The following is an 18,643-nucleotide window of genomic DNA, read 5'->3' on the forward strand; positions in this document are numbered from 1 at the left end:
TAACCCGTGCTAACGAAAGGGGGCATCAGAATGACAAATTAGCGGGCAGGTGATGACACGTTACTTGCTTCATGCATTATTGAGAGCTTTATAAGTCTCAGTGCTCTCTGTCATCAGTGATGTTAATTGTATGTAAAGTCATACGTGCTTGTTGTAGGAAACACAGATGAGTAGGAAGAAAATAATGTCTTATAATCTAACCATCATTTTGGTATATTTCCAATAATTTTTCTTGTAGATGCCACATGTTACCCATAAAAGACCCAAATTTCTATTTATGTGTATTATATAAAATATGTAAAGATTATGATATACATACATGATATATACTATAATATACATACAATATGTATTATTTTAATATATAATTATTAACACATGGGTTACATTAAATTTACACGTTTATAATTTAAGTTTTTATGTGCATTCTTAGTAGTACATACACATAGCAAAAAGAAAATATATATTGAGGTGTGGGGATGAAGAAGTCTCTCTTCCCCTGTAACTCTGTCTAGGGACCAGCTCTGTCCAGTAGAACTTTCTATGATGATGGAAATTTTCTATTCTGTGTGGTCTAATACCGTGGCCACCTACTGCATGTGGTTACTAAGCATTTGAAATGTGGGTAGTGCGATGGAGGAACTAACTAAATTTATAATTAAATTAAATAAAAAATTTAAATTTAAATAGCCACACGTGGCTACTGAGAAATGCAAAGCTCTTCAGAGATTTAACACCCAGCTGAGGAAACCTGACTTCTGTCAGGCACGAATTTGTGCTAGATGGTATTTCAAGGTACACTAACTGGGGTTGAGGTTTCTCTGATGCCCTGGTTCTGTAATCCTTAGGGTCGGCCCAGCAGCTCATCTTAGTCTGTGATTAAGGCCACTTCCTCTGGTGTTTTGCAGCGCCCCCTCCGTCAGCCCCTCAGTGCTGGGCAGAGATGTCGCCAGGATTGTTCATGCTGCAGCTCACCTGTCGCTGGGCTGGGGGATACCCAGACCCAGACTTCCTATGGACGGAAGAACCAGGAGATGTGGTCGTGGGGACGTCAAAGTTGGGAGTGGAGATGCTGAACCAGTCCCAACTGTCGGATGGCAAGAAGTTCAAGTGTGTTGGGAGCCACATAGTGGGGCTGGAGTCGGGAGCCAGCTGTGTGGTACAGATCAGTGAGTCTCGCTTGCTTTGTCCTGGGGTTGGGGTCCACCCACCTTCCTCTCTTCTGGCAGAACTCTTTAAAAGAAGGTCTGGGAAAGAAATCCCAGGGTGTTGGAGTGAACTGAATGCCTTCCATTTCTCCCTCCTCTTTTGCTTTATGTTTCTTTCCTTTCAAACTTTAAATATGCTTAATCAAGCTTCTTGGTTCTAGTCCAAGCTGTTTTCCCTTGACAAATACTAATTAAACATATGCTACGTGCTGGTTTCTGAGAACTGAAGACGGAGCCGTGAATAGGACAGACAAGGTTCATTTATTAGTTGTGTCCTGTTGTGTAACAAATTACCCCCAAACTTAATGGCTTGAAACAACAGTCTTTATCTCACGAAGTCTCTGGGCCAGGAATTCCTACCGGGCACAGTGGGAATGGTTTGTCTCGGTTCCATGATGCCAAGGGTTTCAGCTGTAAGACTTGGTTGAAATCATCTGAACGATCCACTTCCTAGGTGCTCACTCACACCTGGCAAGTTGCTTCATTTCCATGTGGGATTCTCCATGGGGCTGCTTGAGTGTCCTCGCAGCATGGCAGCCAGTTCCCTCCAGAGCTAGTGATGCAGAGGGGAGTGAGCCAGGCTACCCTCCTTATGACCTGGCGTCAGGACCCACATCCTGAGTATGTGGCATCCCTTCTCCCACATTCTGTTCATTAAGTGTGAGTTACAAAGTCTGGCTCTACTTTCAAGGGGAGTTGAGAGAATTAGGCTCCACTTTTCGAAGAGAGGATTGTCGAAGATTTCTGGACATATTTTTAAAACCATGACTATTCCTCTTTCTCAGAACTTAAATTCTTCTGGGTGGGGTAGGAGTTGGAGGAAGACAGAAAGTACAAAACAAATAAGATAGGTTCAGATTGTGATAATCATTATAAGGAGAATAAAATGGAGTGTGTAAGGGAGCGTCTCTTCCCTTTTTTCGGAAATTCAGAATGCGTATGTATTCCTATATAAGCAGTGTGACCGGCACTGTTTTTTTAAGTATAGTTGATTTACAATTTTTTTTTAATTGAAGTATAGTTGATTGACAGTGTTGCGTTAGTTTCTGGTATACAGCAAAGTGATTCAGTTGTACATATATGTATTCTTTTTCATATTCTTTTTCATTATAGGTTATTATAAGATATTGAATATAGTTCCCTGTGCTACACAGTAGGACCTCATTGTATATCTTTTTTTTTTTAAAGATTTTTTAATGAAGTACAGTCAGTTACAATGTGTCAATTTCTAGTGTAGAGCACAATGTCCTAGTTGTGCTATTTTATATGTAGTAGTTTGTATCTGCTAATCCCAAACTCCTCATTTATCCCTCCCCAACCCACCCCTGGTAACCATAAGTTTGTTTTCTACGTCTGAGTCTGTTTCTGTTTTGTAAACAAGTTCATTTGTGTCATTGTTTTTAGATTCCACATATAAGTGATATCATATGATATTTGTCTTTGTCTGACTTACTTCACTTAGTGTGATATTCTTTAGGTCCACCTATGCTGCTGCAGGTGGCGTTATTTCATTCTTTATTATGGCTGATAGTATTCCATTGTATGTATATATGTGTCGCAATTTTATCCATTCATCTGTCAGTGGGCATTTAGTTTGCTTCTTTGTCTTCCTTGGCTATTGTAAATGGTGCTGCTGTGAACACTGGGGTGCGTGTATCTTTTCGAATTGGTGTTTTCTCTGGATATATGCCCAGGTGTGGGATTGCTGAATCAAGTGGTAACTCTATTTTTAATTTTTTAAGGAGCCTCCATACTGTTTAAAGAGAGTCTCTTATAGGAAGAGGGCCAGTCTTTCCAGGGTGGCAGGGAGGTCTCCTTGAGGAGGATCTGGCCAGGTGAAGATGTGTGGGCTGAGTATTCCTGGTAGAGGGAGCAGCAAGTACCAAGGCCCTGAGGTGGAAACATACTTGGCATTTGAGGAACTGGGAGGCGGTCAGTATGGCCAGAGCATTTTGTGTGAAGTACTGATGAGGCTAAATTGGTGTCATGTGTCTCCCAGAAAGATGCATTCAAATCCTAACCCCCAGTACCTGTGATGTGACCGTATTTGGAATAAGGGTCTTTGCAGATGTGATTAAGATGAGATCATACTGGATCAGAGTGGCGCTAATCCAATGACTAGTATCCTTGTAAGAGGAGGCAAGTTTGGAGCCAGGTGTGTAGGGGAAATGCCACATGACGACAGAGACAGAGCTCCGAGTGGTTCTTCTGCAGCCCGAGTGTTGTCGGCAACCACCAGAAGCTAAGAGGGAGGCATGGCATGGTTTCTCCCTCAGAGCCTCCAGAGGAATCAACCCAGCTGACACCTTGACTTAGGACTTCTGACTTTCTGGACTGTGAGAATAAGCTTCTGTTGTTTTAAGCACCCCCAGCTTGGGGTACCCTGTTACAGCAGCCCCAGGAAACCAATACCGTGGGTAAGCCAGGACGAGAGCCTGTCGGGTTGTGTTGGCCCTGGAGAGCTTCCCCCTCCAGCCTGCTGTTCCACGAGGCGCTTGTTTCCCCAGGCAGGCGACGCTGACCCTTCCCACCCACTCGTTCAGCACACCTGCCTCTGTGTCAGGTACCGTACCTGGCCTCGGGCAGCATAAGGGACCAAGACTCGCTTTCTGCCCCAGGACAGGGGTTGGCAAACTATGTCCCATGGGCCAAATCCAACCTAATTGTTTTTTGGAAAAATATTTTTAAAAGATATAATTCATATAATATAAACTTCGCTATTTTGAAGTATATAATTCAGTGGGTTTTTTTTTCTAGCATATTTACAATGTTAGACTACCATCACCACTGTCTAATCCAGAACATTTCCATCACCCCAGAAAGAAACCCTGTACCCACTGGCAGTCGCCCTCTCTAGAAGGACTGTGGGAGAGTTCTCATTTCCCAATTTTTCCACTGAGATCGAGTATTATTAATTTTTTAGACTTTTCTTGTTTGTTAGTTAGGACATGGCAAATTGTTTTCATTTGGGTTTCTTTGATCACTGGTGGGGTTGATAAGTTTCACATACTTATTGGCTTCTTATATGTCTTCTTCTGTGTGAATTATCTGTTCATATCGTGTCCATTTTTTCTGTTGAATTGTTCAGCTTTTCTTCTTACTCCATAAGAGGCAGTTAATTTCATAGAACTGTCATGTGTGTTACAGATATTATTCTGGCATATTTTGCTCCTAAACCACATTGGTGGCATTTCTGCTAATGGTGAGTTGTTTCTGATTTTGAAGGGGTCGCCTCTGTCAGTCCTGTTCTCTTAGGTTTCTGTGCTCAGAAGGCCTTTTCCTATTTCTTGATTTTTAACTTATTTGTAGTCTTCACAAAAGCCTGCAAGTTAGGATGAGTTGTAAGTTGCAGATGCTGCCGTGTGGGAACTAACTTACCCCAGATCAGCCAGCTCGTAAGTGACTGAGCCAGCGCTTGGCCAGGCTGGTCCGACCCCAGAGCCCCTGCTTCCACCCAGGTAGGCCCACTGCCTCGCTCGGGATGTCCTTCCACACATGACCCAGCAAATCTTTCCGTGTAGGGATTGGGTTCTCAGCATCATGCCAGGTACTGTGGAGGAATAGTCTTTGCCTTTAAAGGACTTAAACTTCCTCGGAGAGTGAAGTCAGACAAACGGGAAACAGGAAACATATCACAGGACAGCTGACCCTTGAACGGCACAGGCTTGAGGTGCATGGGTCCACTTCTGTTTGGAGTTTTTCCAATAAATACATTACTTGTATTTTTCACTTTACACATCTTTCAATGAACTAAGTATGGGGAAAAGTTGGTATTTGATTAGAGATCAGAGTATGTGGAATCAGAAGAACGAGGGTTTGAGTCCTGATTCTCTCCAAACTGTTTCAGCTTCCTGTCCTCGGGTGATCGTTTATCAATGCCTTTGAGGCATAGATAGTAGTATGTATTATTTTTTGGATTCCATTGTATTTATTTATAACTAGAAGAAAATGGAACAGCATTTTTATACAATTTTTAAAGGTTACTTTCCATTTACAGTTATTACAAAATATTGGCTATATTCCCCGTGTTGTACAATACATCCTTGAGTTGTCTTACACCCAATAATTTGTACCTTCCATTTCCCCACCCCCTCACCCCTTTATTGCTCCCCCCACCCCCTCATTGGTAACCATTAGTTTGTTCTCCATATCTGAGTCGCAGATTTTAGATTGTGTGCAGGTTGGCCGCCCAACCCCTGTGTTGTTCAAGGGTCAACTGTATTAGTGACATTAACGTTATTGAGTGCTGACCATGTGTAAGTGCCAGGTGTTTTGCACACAGTATCTTGTTCAGTTCTCACAATCACTGGTGAGCTGAGGGCTTATATTATCCCCCAGAATTAGTTTCCTGGAGCTGCCATAACAAAGTACCATCAACTTGGTGGCTTCAAACAACAGCCATTTATTCCCTCACAGGTCTGCAGGCTAGAAGTTTGAAATCAAGGTGTCCGCAGGGCCGTGCTCCCATCAAAGGCTCTGTGGGAGAATCCTTCCTTGCCTCTTCCAGCTTCTGATGGCTCCGTATGTTCCTTGGCTTGTGGCCGCATCCCTCCAGTCTCTGCGTCCATCCTCACGTGGCCTTCTCTGAGTGTGTCTCCCTGTGCTCTGTCCTCTTGATTTAGGGCCCACCCGCAATCCAGAATGATTTCACCTCGAGATCCTTAACTAGTTACAGCTGCAGAGACCTCATTTCTAAATAAGATCACACTCTGGGGTTCTAGGTGGACATGGATTTGGGAGGACGCTCCATTTTATAGTTGGTGAGACCGAGGCAGCTGACTTGCCCAGACTCATGCAGCTAGAAAGCGGTGCCCACACTCAGAGTGGTACCTAATGAGGACGCCCGAAGTGTGTTATAAACAGCAAGTCCCAGGAAGTGGATAAAGGACGGACTGATGCTGAGGGAGGGTGAAATTGGCAGAGGCAGCTGGTGTTACTTTCCCCTCACCCTTCCATTTTATTTGCACGTCTTGCCCCAGTCATCATTCCTGTGATCCCTGAGACTTGACTAGTAATTTGAATCTAAATACGTGCTCAGGATTAGGACATGTCTGGAGAAGGGAGCTGATCGGAAGTTTTCCCCATTCCAGGAGAAGGGAAGCAGGCACAGAGCCAGGGCCCTTCTCGACTCTGCCGCCGTCCAGTCCTCCCTGCCTCCCTCATAGACACTCGAGCCTGGATGTGCATACAGGTCACCTGCAGGTCTGGTTCAAATGCAGATTCTGACTCTCTTCGTCTGGGTGGACCTGAGACTGCATTTCTCACCAGCTCCCAGGAAGCGCTGATGCTGCAGGTCCGAGGACCATACCTTGAGTAGCAGACCTTGGGGGTGAGGAGTCTCTGGATCATTCTACTTGGAAGGGCTAGTAAGTCATTGAAGGCTACTGCTCACGTCCACCTCAGGGATGCAGAGCAGCGCTGCCCCCATCCTGATGAAAAGTGACGCTCTCGGGGATTCCTGCCCTGCCATCCAGATCTCTCTTTATGTGGCTTGTAGGCCCCTAAACTGAAGAAACCAGCTCAACTTATGGTAAGCTGCAGTGTTAGCGAGCCAGTGTGTGAAGGCCCCAGCCCCAGCATGCTGTCCATCCCCTGCAGATCTGTGGGAGGCCCCGCATCACCCACCCTATCCTTGCACGTGGCATCCTCTTAAGTGAAATTCTGAATTTATAGGTGCCACACCAGCTGGATGGTGATGCGGCTTCTTGAGGGGTGATTGCCGTGTCTGTCAAAAGTACATGACCTTTGTTCGGGGGGTGGGGAGGTACGCTGTGGGGATTGTTTTGCTGTTAATAAAGGATGAGGGAGGCCATTTCTCAAACTTTGGTTGGTTTGGGGCCTCCAAATACAAACATACTGATGAGGCTTGTCACTGTTGCTAACTTTGTGCCCCCAGAGGAAATTCTGGTTAACCACAAAGAGGGGAAGGGGCGATTTAGCAACAAGGGGGGAATCTGACAGTTGATCCAAGAAAGGGTGCTCGCAGGTGAGTTTCCTGAGCAAGCCTAGGCTTGGGGGATTCTCTTTTGTTGGGCTGACCTAGAGAGGCTTTTGGGCTGTTCCCCACCCCTACTCCGTTGCTCCTTCCCCCTTCCTTCTTCCTGGACACCAGCAGTGAAACCCTAGATTCTCTCTTGGAACAACTACCAAGGGGAAGCGTGTACTTTCACTCTTCTGGGCAGGAACCCAACATGCCACTCTGTACCCCTCAGCTGCTGAAAATACGGATATAATAAATCTTCCCCAGATGAACTCAGTACACTTCCCGGGAGGGTGTGCATTTTGGGAAGAGGCTTCTTGTGCAAATACAAATAGATCACTGTGGTAGACCTTATAGCTCCCTGTGTCCCACTTAAATCAGACCCCAAAGCCACAGAGATGCCACATTCTGAGTTTTCTAGGTCAGACCCATGGCAGACAGAATACTGGCCCCCCAAAGATGGCCACGTTCTAATCCCCAGAACTTGTGAATATGTTACTGTACATGGTAAAGGGACTTTGCACACGTGATTAAGTTAAGGCTTTTGAGATGGGGAAGCTGTCCTGGATTATTTGGGTGGGCTCAGTGTGATTCCAAGGGTCCTTATAAGAGGGAGGCAGGAGAGTTAGACACAGTAGTGAGATGTGATGACAGATGCAAGAGGGAGGAGTAATGCAGGAGAGGGGCCATGAGCCAAGGAATGCAGGTGGCTCTTGTCTAGAAGCTGAAAAAACAAGGAGATGGATTCTCCCCTAGAGCTTCCAGAAGGAACCAGCTCTGCCAACACCTTGATTTTAGTTCTGTGAGACTATTTCGGACTTCTGACCTATAGAACTATAAAAGGATAAATGTGTGTTGTTTTAAGCCACTAAGTTTGTGTAATTTGTTACAGCAGCAACAGGAAACTATTACAGAGACCTGCTCATCCCCTGGAATACCCTTGTGAGGCTGTGTGCCCATGTTTTATATGATCAGCGTGCTTATTATACCTGGAAGCCTATGGATCACAAAAGCCCCACTCCCTGGGTTCCGTTCTTACACAGAGTAACCAACTCCTCCTGGTTTGCCCGGGACTTTACCAGTTTTGTCACTGAAAGTCCCAAGTCCTGGGAACCCCCTCAGCCTTGGACAAACCAGGACTAAATCCTAGCTACTCACTTACTTAGTTGTGTGACTTTGAGCAAGTTACCTAACCTTTTCTGTGCCTCAGTTTCCCCATCTGCAAAACAGGGATAACGACGTTTGTTGTGAGAACTAACTGAGCTAATAAATAGAATGCTGCCTAGCCCATAGTAAGTGCTCAATAGATACTAGCTTTTATTATTACATGAGACCAGGTAGGGTACAGAAATCCCTGGAGTTGCTTTGTTAAGAAAGAAATCATATTCTTGAAATTCTCAGGCTGGCTTGAATCTCCTTAAATATTTGTCTTTCTTTACCTTGTTTTGGTCACCAGGGAGCCCCTCCCTGCTCTCTGAGCCCATGAAGACTTGTTTTGTTGGGGGCAACGTAACGCTCACCTGCCAGGTGTCTGGAGCCTACCCCTCGGCCAAGATCCTGTGGCTGCGGAACCTCACACGGCCCGAGGGAGTCATCCAGCCCAACGGCCACTATCTCATCACCCAGAGTGGCCAGAGCTCCACCCTCACCATCCGCAACTGCTCCCAGGACCTGGACGAGGGCTACTACGTCTGCCGGGCTAGGAACCCCGTAGGGGTGAGGGAGGTGGACATCTGGCTGAGTGTGAAAGGTGAGTGATGGAAGTGGCCCCAGAGGAGGAGGGTTGAGAGCTTCAGAGGACCTGGCACCAGCGGGGAGCAGCTTGGTGCTTCCCTGCACATGGGGCACTGCCATCTGGGAGAAGGCATAGTGCTTGCCTGTGGCTTGACAGGACGGATGGGAAAATTATTGTCCAGTCCTAAGTCTCTAACATTGGGCTAAAAAATTATTTAACATCTGTTATATCCTAAAGGAAAAAAATATATATATTAGAAATACACATAAATACCAAAATATATATTAAAATAATACATATATAAAATATATTTAATTACATACATGTAAAATGTAAGTTATGAAACATAATAGCAAAATGAACACCCAAGAAACTACCATCCCCCTTAAGATACAGAACAGTGCCAGCATTCCCGAAGTGACCTGTAAGTAGTGTGGCCAGATTTAAAAAACAACAGCAAAGCTAAACAAACAGGATGCTCACATAAATTTGCATTTCAGAAAAACAAAGAATAATTTTTTTAATGTAAACATGTCCCAAAGATTGCATGGGACATAATTTATTCTAAAAAATTATTCATTGCTTATCTGAAATCCGAATTTAATTGGGCATGCTGAATTTTATCTGGCAACCCTACCTGCACGCTGGTTTCCAGTCTCATCCTGGGCCTTCTGAAAAAGGTACCCACCATCCTGAATGTCATGTTTTATTTAAGAAAACTTTTGCTACATATGTACACACTTTGAAATAATACATTATTTGTGTTTGTTTTAGGGTTTTAAAAAATGGTTGTTACCATACAAATTTCGCCTTTTTGTGTCTTGCCTTTTTAACTGCACATTTTGTTTCCAGGATTTGTTCGTTCGATGTACATAATTATACTTTGTACCCCTTCCCTGCTGTATGATTTTCCATTATGTCACTATTCCACAACTGAGTTATTGATTTTCCTGCTGACACGTTTGTATTGCTTCTGGCTTTTTTGTTTGTTTGTTTTGATGAACAATGTTGCTATGAAAACCGTTTACCCAGCCCTTTGTGTACATACATCTGGGTTACCAGGTAAATATTTCCCTAGCATATATGTACAAGGAGTAGACATGAAGGGTTATAGGTTATGTGCATTTTTATCTTTCTAACACTATATTATTTTCCAAAGTGGTTATACCAATTTCCATTTGCATCAGCAGTATATGATGAGTTGTTCCACATTTTCACCCACAGGCTTTGTGATTTTTGCCCATCATGTAGGTGTAAAATGGAACCTCACTGTGGCTCTAATTGGAATTTCTCTGATTGCTAAGAAAGCTGAGCATTATTTCATATGTTTATTTTCTATTTATATTTCTTTTGTGAAGTAGATATTTGTGTCTTTTGACATTTCCCCTTTCTGATAGATACGTAGGAGTTCTTTAGAAATTCCACATGCTAATTCCTCATTAGTTTCACATGTTACAAATAGCTCCTTTCAGGTTGTCTTTCTCGCTTTATGGTATCATTTGATATGCAGGCGTTTTGACTTTAACGTTGTTGATTTTGTGAATCTTTTCTTGTATCATTAGCAATGTTTGAGTCTTAAGAAATCCTTATCTATCCTACGGTCATGAAGATAGTCTCCTATATTTTCTTCTTAGAGGTTTAACATCTGCTTTTCACAATTAAATCTGTAGTCCACATAGAATTGATTTTTATGAATGGTGCGAGGTAGAGATCGTTTCCTCCCCCACCCCCAATTTGGATAACCATTTGTTCTAGCACCACTTTTACTCACTAATCTGACATATATCAAGTCTCCTTTTATGTGCAGACCTATTCTTAGATTATCTATTCTGTTCTGTTGATCACTTTATTGCGGCACCAATAACTCATGCTCTTAATTGCTGTAGCCTTGTGAACAGTCTTGATGTGTGGAAGACACAGAGATTTTAACTTTCCAATGTTCTTTTGCATCACATGCTTCATTTGATTCCCACAAACTGTCTGATATTTATCTTGCCCTACAGAGAGGTCATATGCCTTGCCCAAGGTCGTGAAACCAAGATAAGAGTAGGATCCAGGCAGAGAAGGGGACGTGTTGCCCTCTGAGGTGCAGGAGTATCAGGTAGGATGAGTCAAAGGTGTGAATTGTCTTTGCAGAACCTTTAAACGTCGGGGGAATTGTAGGAACCATCGTGAGCCTCCTTCTGCTGGGACTGGCCATCGTTTCCGGGCTGATGTTGTATTACAGCCCTGTGTTCTGCTGGAAAGGTAAGGGCTTCCTGGAACGGTAAGGGCTTTGTGAGTCCCTCTGCTTCTTGAGAAGGTGTGGGTAGGGGAATGTGACCCCCGTTATGTTCCCACCCGAGGTCCCATTCTATAGGCTTGCAAGTTGAGTCCAGATGTGCCATAACGAAGCAGTAAGTACCATTCCTGCACACCCTGTCATCTCTCGGACTGGGCCAGTTTTCTTATTGTCCATTCTTTTGTAAATGTTGGATCGATTAGAAACTTTTGTGAGGCTGACGTGGATGTTACTGGATATTAACGTTTTTTCCTTTCTCCTTTCAGTAGGAAACACTTTCAGGTGAGTGTTCCCTAGACTCAAGTCAAAAGCCTATTTCCATGATCTGTCTTCACTGACATTTTGTTTCCTTTCACAAGAACAATAATCACCACCACCACGGGGGACCCACCACGTGCCAGACTCCGAGCTGGGGGCTTCCTTAGGCATTACTGTAGACCCCTCTGTGAACGCTTCAGGGTGGTGCTGGCGTCTCCGTTTCCCAGACAAGGAGAGGGAGGCTCAGTGAAGCAAAGCAATTTCTGCATCCTCATCCAGGAAGCGAGTGGCCGTGCCTGCATTCAGTCCCAGGTCTGACTGATTCCAAAGTCTGTGCTCTTTTTACAATGCCAGACCTCAGGGCGAGGTGCCCTGCTGGTTTGTCACTGAGGCATAAAGACAGCGTGTATGTATTGAGCCTCGTCACTCATGCATTTATTTAATCTAATTTTCTAGAAAGAGCTAACAGGAAGAGTAAGTCATAGTCTTACAGCATATTTTGGAAGACTAGTCTGAGCATGCTCAGAAGCCCCTCCCAAAAGAAACCTCAGTAGGGGCAAAGCAACTAAAGGGAACTTGTATATTTTACTCCCTAAGGAGATTCTGGGTGGGAGCAAAGAACTCTTCTCTTTGCTCCTCTTATTCATTTATAACTGGGCTATTACTGTTCTGGGACCATCTTTCATGGGAACGTGTTATCTTTACTGCCCTGTTTCTGAGGCCACTCTGGAATGAGCCTGACATTCCCCAGGCTTATTTCTCACAGGAGGTAGCAGCGGGCATAGTGGAAGAAGGCTTTGGAATCAGTGGACCTGGATTCAGATTGCAGCTCTGCCATTCAGGCCTGTGGCTCCTGGAAAATCCCTGACCCTCTCTGAGCCTTTGTCTCCTCATCTGTTTCTTAGAGGAGGACGGTGAGGATTAAATGAGAATGCAGGGCTCCTCGGACTCTGACCGCCCGTGAAATGTACAATCTAGCTGGGCTGGCCAAACTAGCAATGAACTAGAGAACAGTCAAGGCTAAACTGCCGCCCGTGGACTCCACATTCAGTCATAGTTCAAGGCTTTGGGGGAGGGAGAGAACTTCATTGAATAATGAGAAGGAGGAGAAATTTCAGTAAATGGAATAGAAATAAGGGCATTTCAGGAAAGGAACAGAGCATTTGTGTATGTGCCGTGAGGGTGACTGAAATGGTAGGGGCTTGGGACAATGAGGTCACCTGCCCGAGAAGCAGCAGGGTGGGGGGCACCCAGCACCAGATATGGTTATCTATCCGATCTGTGGCAGCATCTCTCTGAGAGGTTACAATCCCACTGTCACCTCATGACTCAGCCAACTTGAACGCATGAAGAATTTTCCATGTTACCAAAGGGGTTGCAAAGGAGCAAGTGTTTTCCTATTCAGCGAGGGCTGAAGTTGGAGAAAACAGAATCTCTTCTTGATCGTTTCTCCCCTTTTGGAAATTAGGAGGCAAGACGGGGGTGATGTCATGGTTTTGGTGGATTCGGAAGAGGAAGAGGTGGAGGGAGAGGAGGATGCTGCAGAGGAGGAAGAGGAGGAAGCAGATGAGAGGGAGGAGTCACCAAAAGAGATAACCAAGTACGGCCACATTCACAGAGTGACCGCCCTGGTGAATGGGAATGTGGACCCGGTGGGCAGTGGACTCCAGGCCCTGCAGGGTAAGCTCTTTGTGGGTCGTGGTGAGCTTCCCAGGAAGAAATCCCTAAGGATCTGGTGTTTTAAAGGCTGGGAAATATCGTTAAGAGGTTAACCTAGAATCTGAGAATCTACTATCAACTACGAGCACAGCAATTAAATTGACAAGTGTTTATCAAGGGTCCACTCTGGGAAAGGCACAAGGTTGGCATCGTCAGGCACCAGAAAAGAGAGATGGATGGTGAGGAGCTTTATGAGACCAACTAGGGTGAAGGGACTAAAACAAGAGGGGAGAATTAAAACAGAAGGAAGGTCTAACCCACTCTCTGAGGGGGCAGTAGAGGCACTGTGGCAAGAAGGAATTTGATTAATTGCCTGATGAATGATAATGTGTAAAAATCACAGGACCTCAGGAGAAAGATGAGAGTCTTGAGGGGTGCGCTGGTCAGGAGACGTTTCATGGAAGAAATGGGCTACGAAGCCCATCTTTCAGGACAGCTGAGTTTGACTAACCAGAGAGGAGAGGGTGGTCCAGGGTGGGGAATGGCCTGAGCCAAGAGTATGTAGAGGCGGAATGTCAAGCAGGTCCAGAGGACTTTGAGCCGAAAGAAGAGGTAAAAGCTGGGACACACACCCTGCCCCACCTGCTCCTCCATGCACCTCACCTCTAGTCCTCAGGAAAGGACTAGAAGTCAATGTGACTGAAGACTGATGGGGAAACAGAGTCACCTCTGTTGAGATCACTCAGAGTCGGGTCTGCTTTTCCCCCTGCACAGATGACAGCAGTGAGCAGCAGAGCGACAGCCCTCAAGAAGAAGACAGGCCAGTCTGAAGAAGACAACTGTTCTTTGTCATCCTGTCTTAAAAGCTTGGAAAGCTGCATTGAAGATGAGTTTTGTATTCGGCTTTACTTGACTTGCACCCCTGCCTGAGGGCTTAAAACGGTTCAGGGCTCTCAGCAAAAAAAGAAAACACGCACTTCTTTCCTTCCTCCCCTCCCCGCCAAGTTGGTTTGATTTGCTGTCAGTTTTCTCAGCGATGTTGAAAAGCTTCGGGAACGGGCAGTGTGTGTGGTATCCGAGGTGCCCCTGTCGCTGTGACCCCTGGCTTCCTCCAGGTTGACTGATGCTGAGTTGGAGAGAGCAGGAGTCGGGGAGGCACTTGGCCTCCGTGCCCTTTGCCACTATTAAAGGTCTGTAAGCAGCCTGCCCCGGGTGCGAGGGAATAGTGTGGGAGTGATAAGGACACTTCCTTTTCCCCTGCCCAGGTGAGCTGAGGAGCCAAGCAAACATCAGCTCTCTGGAAAGGGCGAGGAGGTGTCAGCTACTGATGCTCATCAAAGGGAGGGAGTTTTGTTCAGGTTTTGAGTCGGAAACACCTGCCTTGCATCTGGATCCTCCTATGCACCTGTTTCATGGGCTTGGGTGTGTAGTTTTACCTCTCCCCGGGCCTCAATTTCCTCACCTGTGAAACAGGTGAAATCACACCTGCCTTCCAGGGTTACGATGCGGACTGAGGTTCTTTAGGATGCGAAAGTGCCTACGGGGTGCTTTGTAGATGTTGCCATCTTCGCCTTTGTCTTACCTAGTGGAAGAAAAAGTGTCCGCCGTTCAGTTACCAGCGCTGCCCTGGCCTTTCCCTCTTCTTTGTAGAATGGTTTCAGACCAGGGCATGATCAGAGGATTTTTGCTCTCCCTGGAGATAAAATTCTTCCCAAAAGGGGTAGGGGCCAATAAGAGGAAATGCCTTTTGTTAGAACCTCACATTTTCCAGAGCTCCATATTTACAGAAAAGCCTCTTAGGTGGTGCACTATTAGCTTTCAGACTTTCGCATCCTTCCTTTCTCCTGTGGCTTTGGAAGAGGCAGGAGAAACGTTTTGTAACGGAGTATCTGGTGATATGTACTCCTTAGGCAGACCAGTTCACCTGGCCTCCATTTCTCCATCTCAGAAATGGGAATGGGAAAACTTCCTTCCTACTTCTTAAGGACATTATGAGGATACGCTGCTCAATGATGCTAAGTTTGGAATGAAAATTACATGTGCGTTTAAGCTGCTGATATTTCCAGTAGATCCCTGTACAGTTTAGAGATTTGTTTTTCTTTCTGATTTCATACTAATCTCTTAAATGTCAGGGACCTTATAAGGGTGTAAAATCTGTGTGCTAAACTTGAAAATCTGATTTGAATTTGCACTCTTTAATGTTGCATATCCTGCAAGCCTCGGCAAGACCTAGGGCTTAAAGGAGAACTTCCCTCCTTCAATAACAGGGCTTGGGATTCCCAAGATGAGGAGCTGGTCACCTGCGGGGCTACCCTGCAGGTGTGAGTGGGGGACGTCCATTTTCTTGGATGAAGGAACTACACTGAGGAAGTCACTGGAAGGGATCCCTGTCCCCTGCTCAGAACACTGGGGAGGTCAGAAACTAGCCATGCAGTCCACCCCCGAGGAATAGCTGTGAGCTGCAGTTCTCTTGTTAGGCTGGGTTTTTTGCTGCATGGAACCTCACATACTTAACCACTCTAACCAGTCCGAGTTAGTGTCATTTCAGAACAGGAAACTTAGACAGGTTGTGTTTAAAGTCACTGAACACTGAGCTAATCTCTCTTTTAGAGTCTTCGATGAATCCACTCCCAGATCTGACAGTCCACTATGTAGAGGCAACCATATTATAAAAAAGGAAAAGGCAAAGGAACTGTAGGGGACAAAGTCTCTAGCTGGGAATGCAGAGAATGATTTGCAAGATCACTGAGACACTTCCTGCAACATCCTCTTCTCTTGCATGCACACCTGATGATAGGAAATCTTCGAGGCAGGATTTTTCCACTAGCAAATGCAAGCTTTCAGGGCCTCGGTGCCAAACATTATAAACCCTTGACCAGCTGAGCTGTGACTGCTGTCACTTATATCTGAGTCCTATGTGCACAGATAATATTGTTGGGTCAGCTAAGAGCCAGGTACTGGGGGTCTTTTTTTAAGGATTTTTAAAGAATTAGGGCTTTTTTTCCCTTTTCTTTAAGGTGATCCATCCCCAAATCCACCAGCATGCTGACAGTGGGTTACAGGCTTTGTGTGGCAAAGTCCAACATGTTATATTGTGCTTTTAAAACATCTTATCTGAATGTATTGTGAACTGAGACCAGGAGATCTGCTTATCAGAACCAGGAAGATGAACTCTTCAGGGCCATCACAACGGACGTTCCTTTTCCTCAAAACCTGGTGGACACCGGGGAAAGGGCTCCCATAATCCTGTGGCTTGGATGTCAGCTCACATTCTCACTAGCACATACTGACCCTACTACTGCAGCAAGGAAACCCACGATGGAAGATTTCCCTAACCCAGACACTGAAACCTGGAAAATCATTCTTGCTGGGTACAATGTATGATGATGCAGTTAAGTGCCAACCGGTATTTCTCACAGTGGTCCTGGCCAGGAACTGCTGCAAAAAGAAAGAAACAGATCCCTCTCTGCGTTATTTGCATTTTAATATTTGATGTTTAGGGGGGTTTGGGAGAAATTCATTCTGAGGTTATAATATGGATTTTTTTTAAGGTTATGGAATAAAGCTATTTTTAAATAAAGGCTTTAGTGATCTTTATTTAAATAGGATTAGTAAACTGAAAAGATTTGAGGAAATGGGTTTGCCGTCCACATTTGTTTTTAAACTAGGTTTCCTAGTATTGGTAACAATATTGTCCTCTTTGCCATTTTATTCATTTCTGTGACTTTTGGATATTACCCCCCTCTCCCCAGTCTGCCCCAGAAACCTGTTCTCCATTCTTTTCACTCTGCATATCCTCAAACACATGCCTCTTTTTGGTCAGACTGCATGCTTCCTACATTAAGGGGCTAGGGTGGGAGTCATCATGGAGCAGAACTGATGGACTGTCTGCAAAGACAATCTTTATCGGCTGTCGGTTCCCTGTAGTGGTTGGTGGTTTTGGAGTTCTTCACCAGGCTCAGCTAACTGTAGTCCCCACAGTGTCTCCCCTCACCTCCCACTTGAAGTGGCTCCATTCCATTCCCTATTCCTGTTCTAGGCCTTTCTCTTGGGTCGTTCCTCTCTCCCCGCTTTCTTTACTTCACTCTAAGCTTCCTAAGCTCTAATCAAAGCTGTCCCAGCTTCACTTCACCTCCTTTCTAACCAAACTCAGGCTTCCTACCTTAGCCTCCTTTTCCCAGGTTCTTTTTAACCCAGTCCCTCCATTTCCATGTTGTGTGTTTAATCCAAGACTGTTTCCCCAGCCCCTCATTTTCCCTCTGCCTGTTTTCACTTCTGTTTCCTGCTGTCCCTCAAGCCCCGTGGGTCACCCATGTTCACCCAGCTTGTCCATTTCTGGAACCCACTCCCTGTGACCCCTCTCTCTGGCTGGCTGCTCCTTTCTCACAGCCCCTTTTTAACCGCGGCATGGTCCGTTCTCACTCCCCCATTTTCCGATGGGCTTTCCTTTTTCTGGTTCCCATTTAAGAAACAAAAACAAAAAAGCCCGGCGGCTTACTTCTTCCTCTTATCGTCCACTTTTATTCCTCTACCTCGTCTCCCATTTACCCTCCGAGCTCCCGGCCTCCTCAGGCGCCCAGTCTTATTCTCCAGCCTCATTACTTCCCTCTTTCCAGTGTTTCCGGGCCCCACTATCCCCCTAATTCTCTCCTGTCTTCGCTTTTTGTATCCCCAGTTCTGATCCCTAGTGTCTTCAGATCCTCCGTCCTACTTGCTCTCCCCTCGGTTTTTTACCGGGTTCCCACCCCCCTCCTGTTTTCACTCTGTCCCCTCTCTTCCAGTTTCCTCCTCCCCTTCCTCCGTTTTCGCCTCAGCCCCACTGCACCCCCCTTTTCAGCCACATGTCCTCCCTTCATCCCAGTTACAACCTGGCCCTGTACCCCGCCATCCCGGTTTCTACCCCGTCCTCCTCTTGCCCCTAAGACCCTGCTCCCCCCAGGTCTCCTAGCCCGCTCTTCCACCCCCGTTTCTTCTCTAATTCCCCTCGCCGCCCTTCGTTTCCCGCAGTCCCGCCCACCCCATTTTTTCCGTCAGCACGCCGCCCCCCACCCCCAGCTCGGGTTATATTCTGTCCGCACGCTGCCCACCCCGGGTTTATCCCGCCCCCACCCCCCTTTCCCCTCTATCCCGCAAGCCCCCGGCTTCTCTGCCCGCATCCTCCCGCTTTTTCTGCCAGCCCTGCTCCCCTCCTCCCCGCCCCTTTGATTCTGCCCGCGTCCACCTGCCCTCCTCCCCCATTTTCCCCTCAGCTCCGCTTCCCCCACCCCCCAGTTTTTCCTCCTGCCCGCACACCCGTGATTTCCCCCTCAGCTCCGGTCTCCCCGCCCCGGGTCGGATCCCGCTCGCGTCCACCTGCCCCCCACCCAGTCCCCGCCCGCGCCCCCACCTCCCCTCAGCCCGGCCGCCGGGTTTTCTCGCGTCCCCACAGCCCCGCCCCCCGCGCGTCCCCGCCCGCGCCCGCCGCCATGTGACGGGAAGCAGCTGATGGCCTCTCCGGGCGGCGGCGGCGGGCGCGGCGGCGG

The 18,643-nt window shown here is 46.3% G+C and overlaps 1 protein-coding gene across 5 annotated transcripts in view; it reads left to right on the forward strand.

Moving 5' to 3' along the window:
• Nucleotides 1–16,701, forward strand: part of VSIG10 (V-set and immunoglobulin domain containing 10) — a 34,851-nt gene extending 18,150 nt beyond the window's left edge. For 2 of the 5 annotated variants that reach the window (XM_074356106.1, XM_074356105.1), the window contains 6 exons: nucleotides 909–1,169; nucleotides 8,645–8,938; nucleotides 11,060–11,170; nucleotides 11,471–11,486; nucleotides 12,931–13,142; nucleotides 13,896–16,701. In XM_074356106.1, the coding sequence (XP_074212207.1) occupies nucleotides 909–1,169; nucleotides 8,645–8,938; nucleotides 11,060–11,170; nucleotides 11,471–11,486; nucleotides 12,931–13,142; nucleotides 13,896–13,951 (950 nt within the window). In that variant the 3' untranslated portion in view covers nucleotides 13,952–16,701. The remainder of the gene's footprint in view (nucleotides 1–908; nucleotides 1,170–8,644; nucleotides 8,939–11,059; nucleotides 11,171–11,470; nucleotides 11,487–12,930; nucleotides 13,143–13,895) is intronic. The other 3 variants (XR_012503594.1, XM_074356108.1, XM_074356107.1) reach the window with 3 other exon arrangements.
• Nucleotides 16,702–18,643: the final 1,942 nt, after the last annotated feature.

The sequence above is a fragment of the Camelus bactrianus genome, chromosome 32 (genome assembly GCF_048773025.1).
Source record: "Camelus bactrianus isolate YW-2024 breed Bactrian camel chromosome 32, ASM4877302v1, whole genome shotgun sequence".
Classification (NCBI taxonomy): Eukaryota; Metazoa; Chordata; class Mammalia; order Artiodactyla; family Camelidae; genus Camelus; species Camelus bactrianus.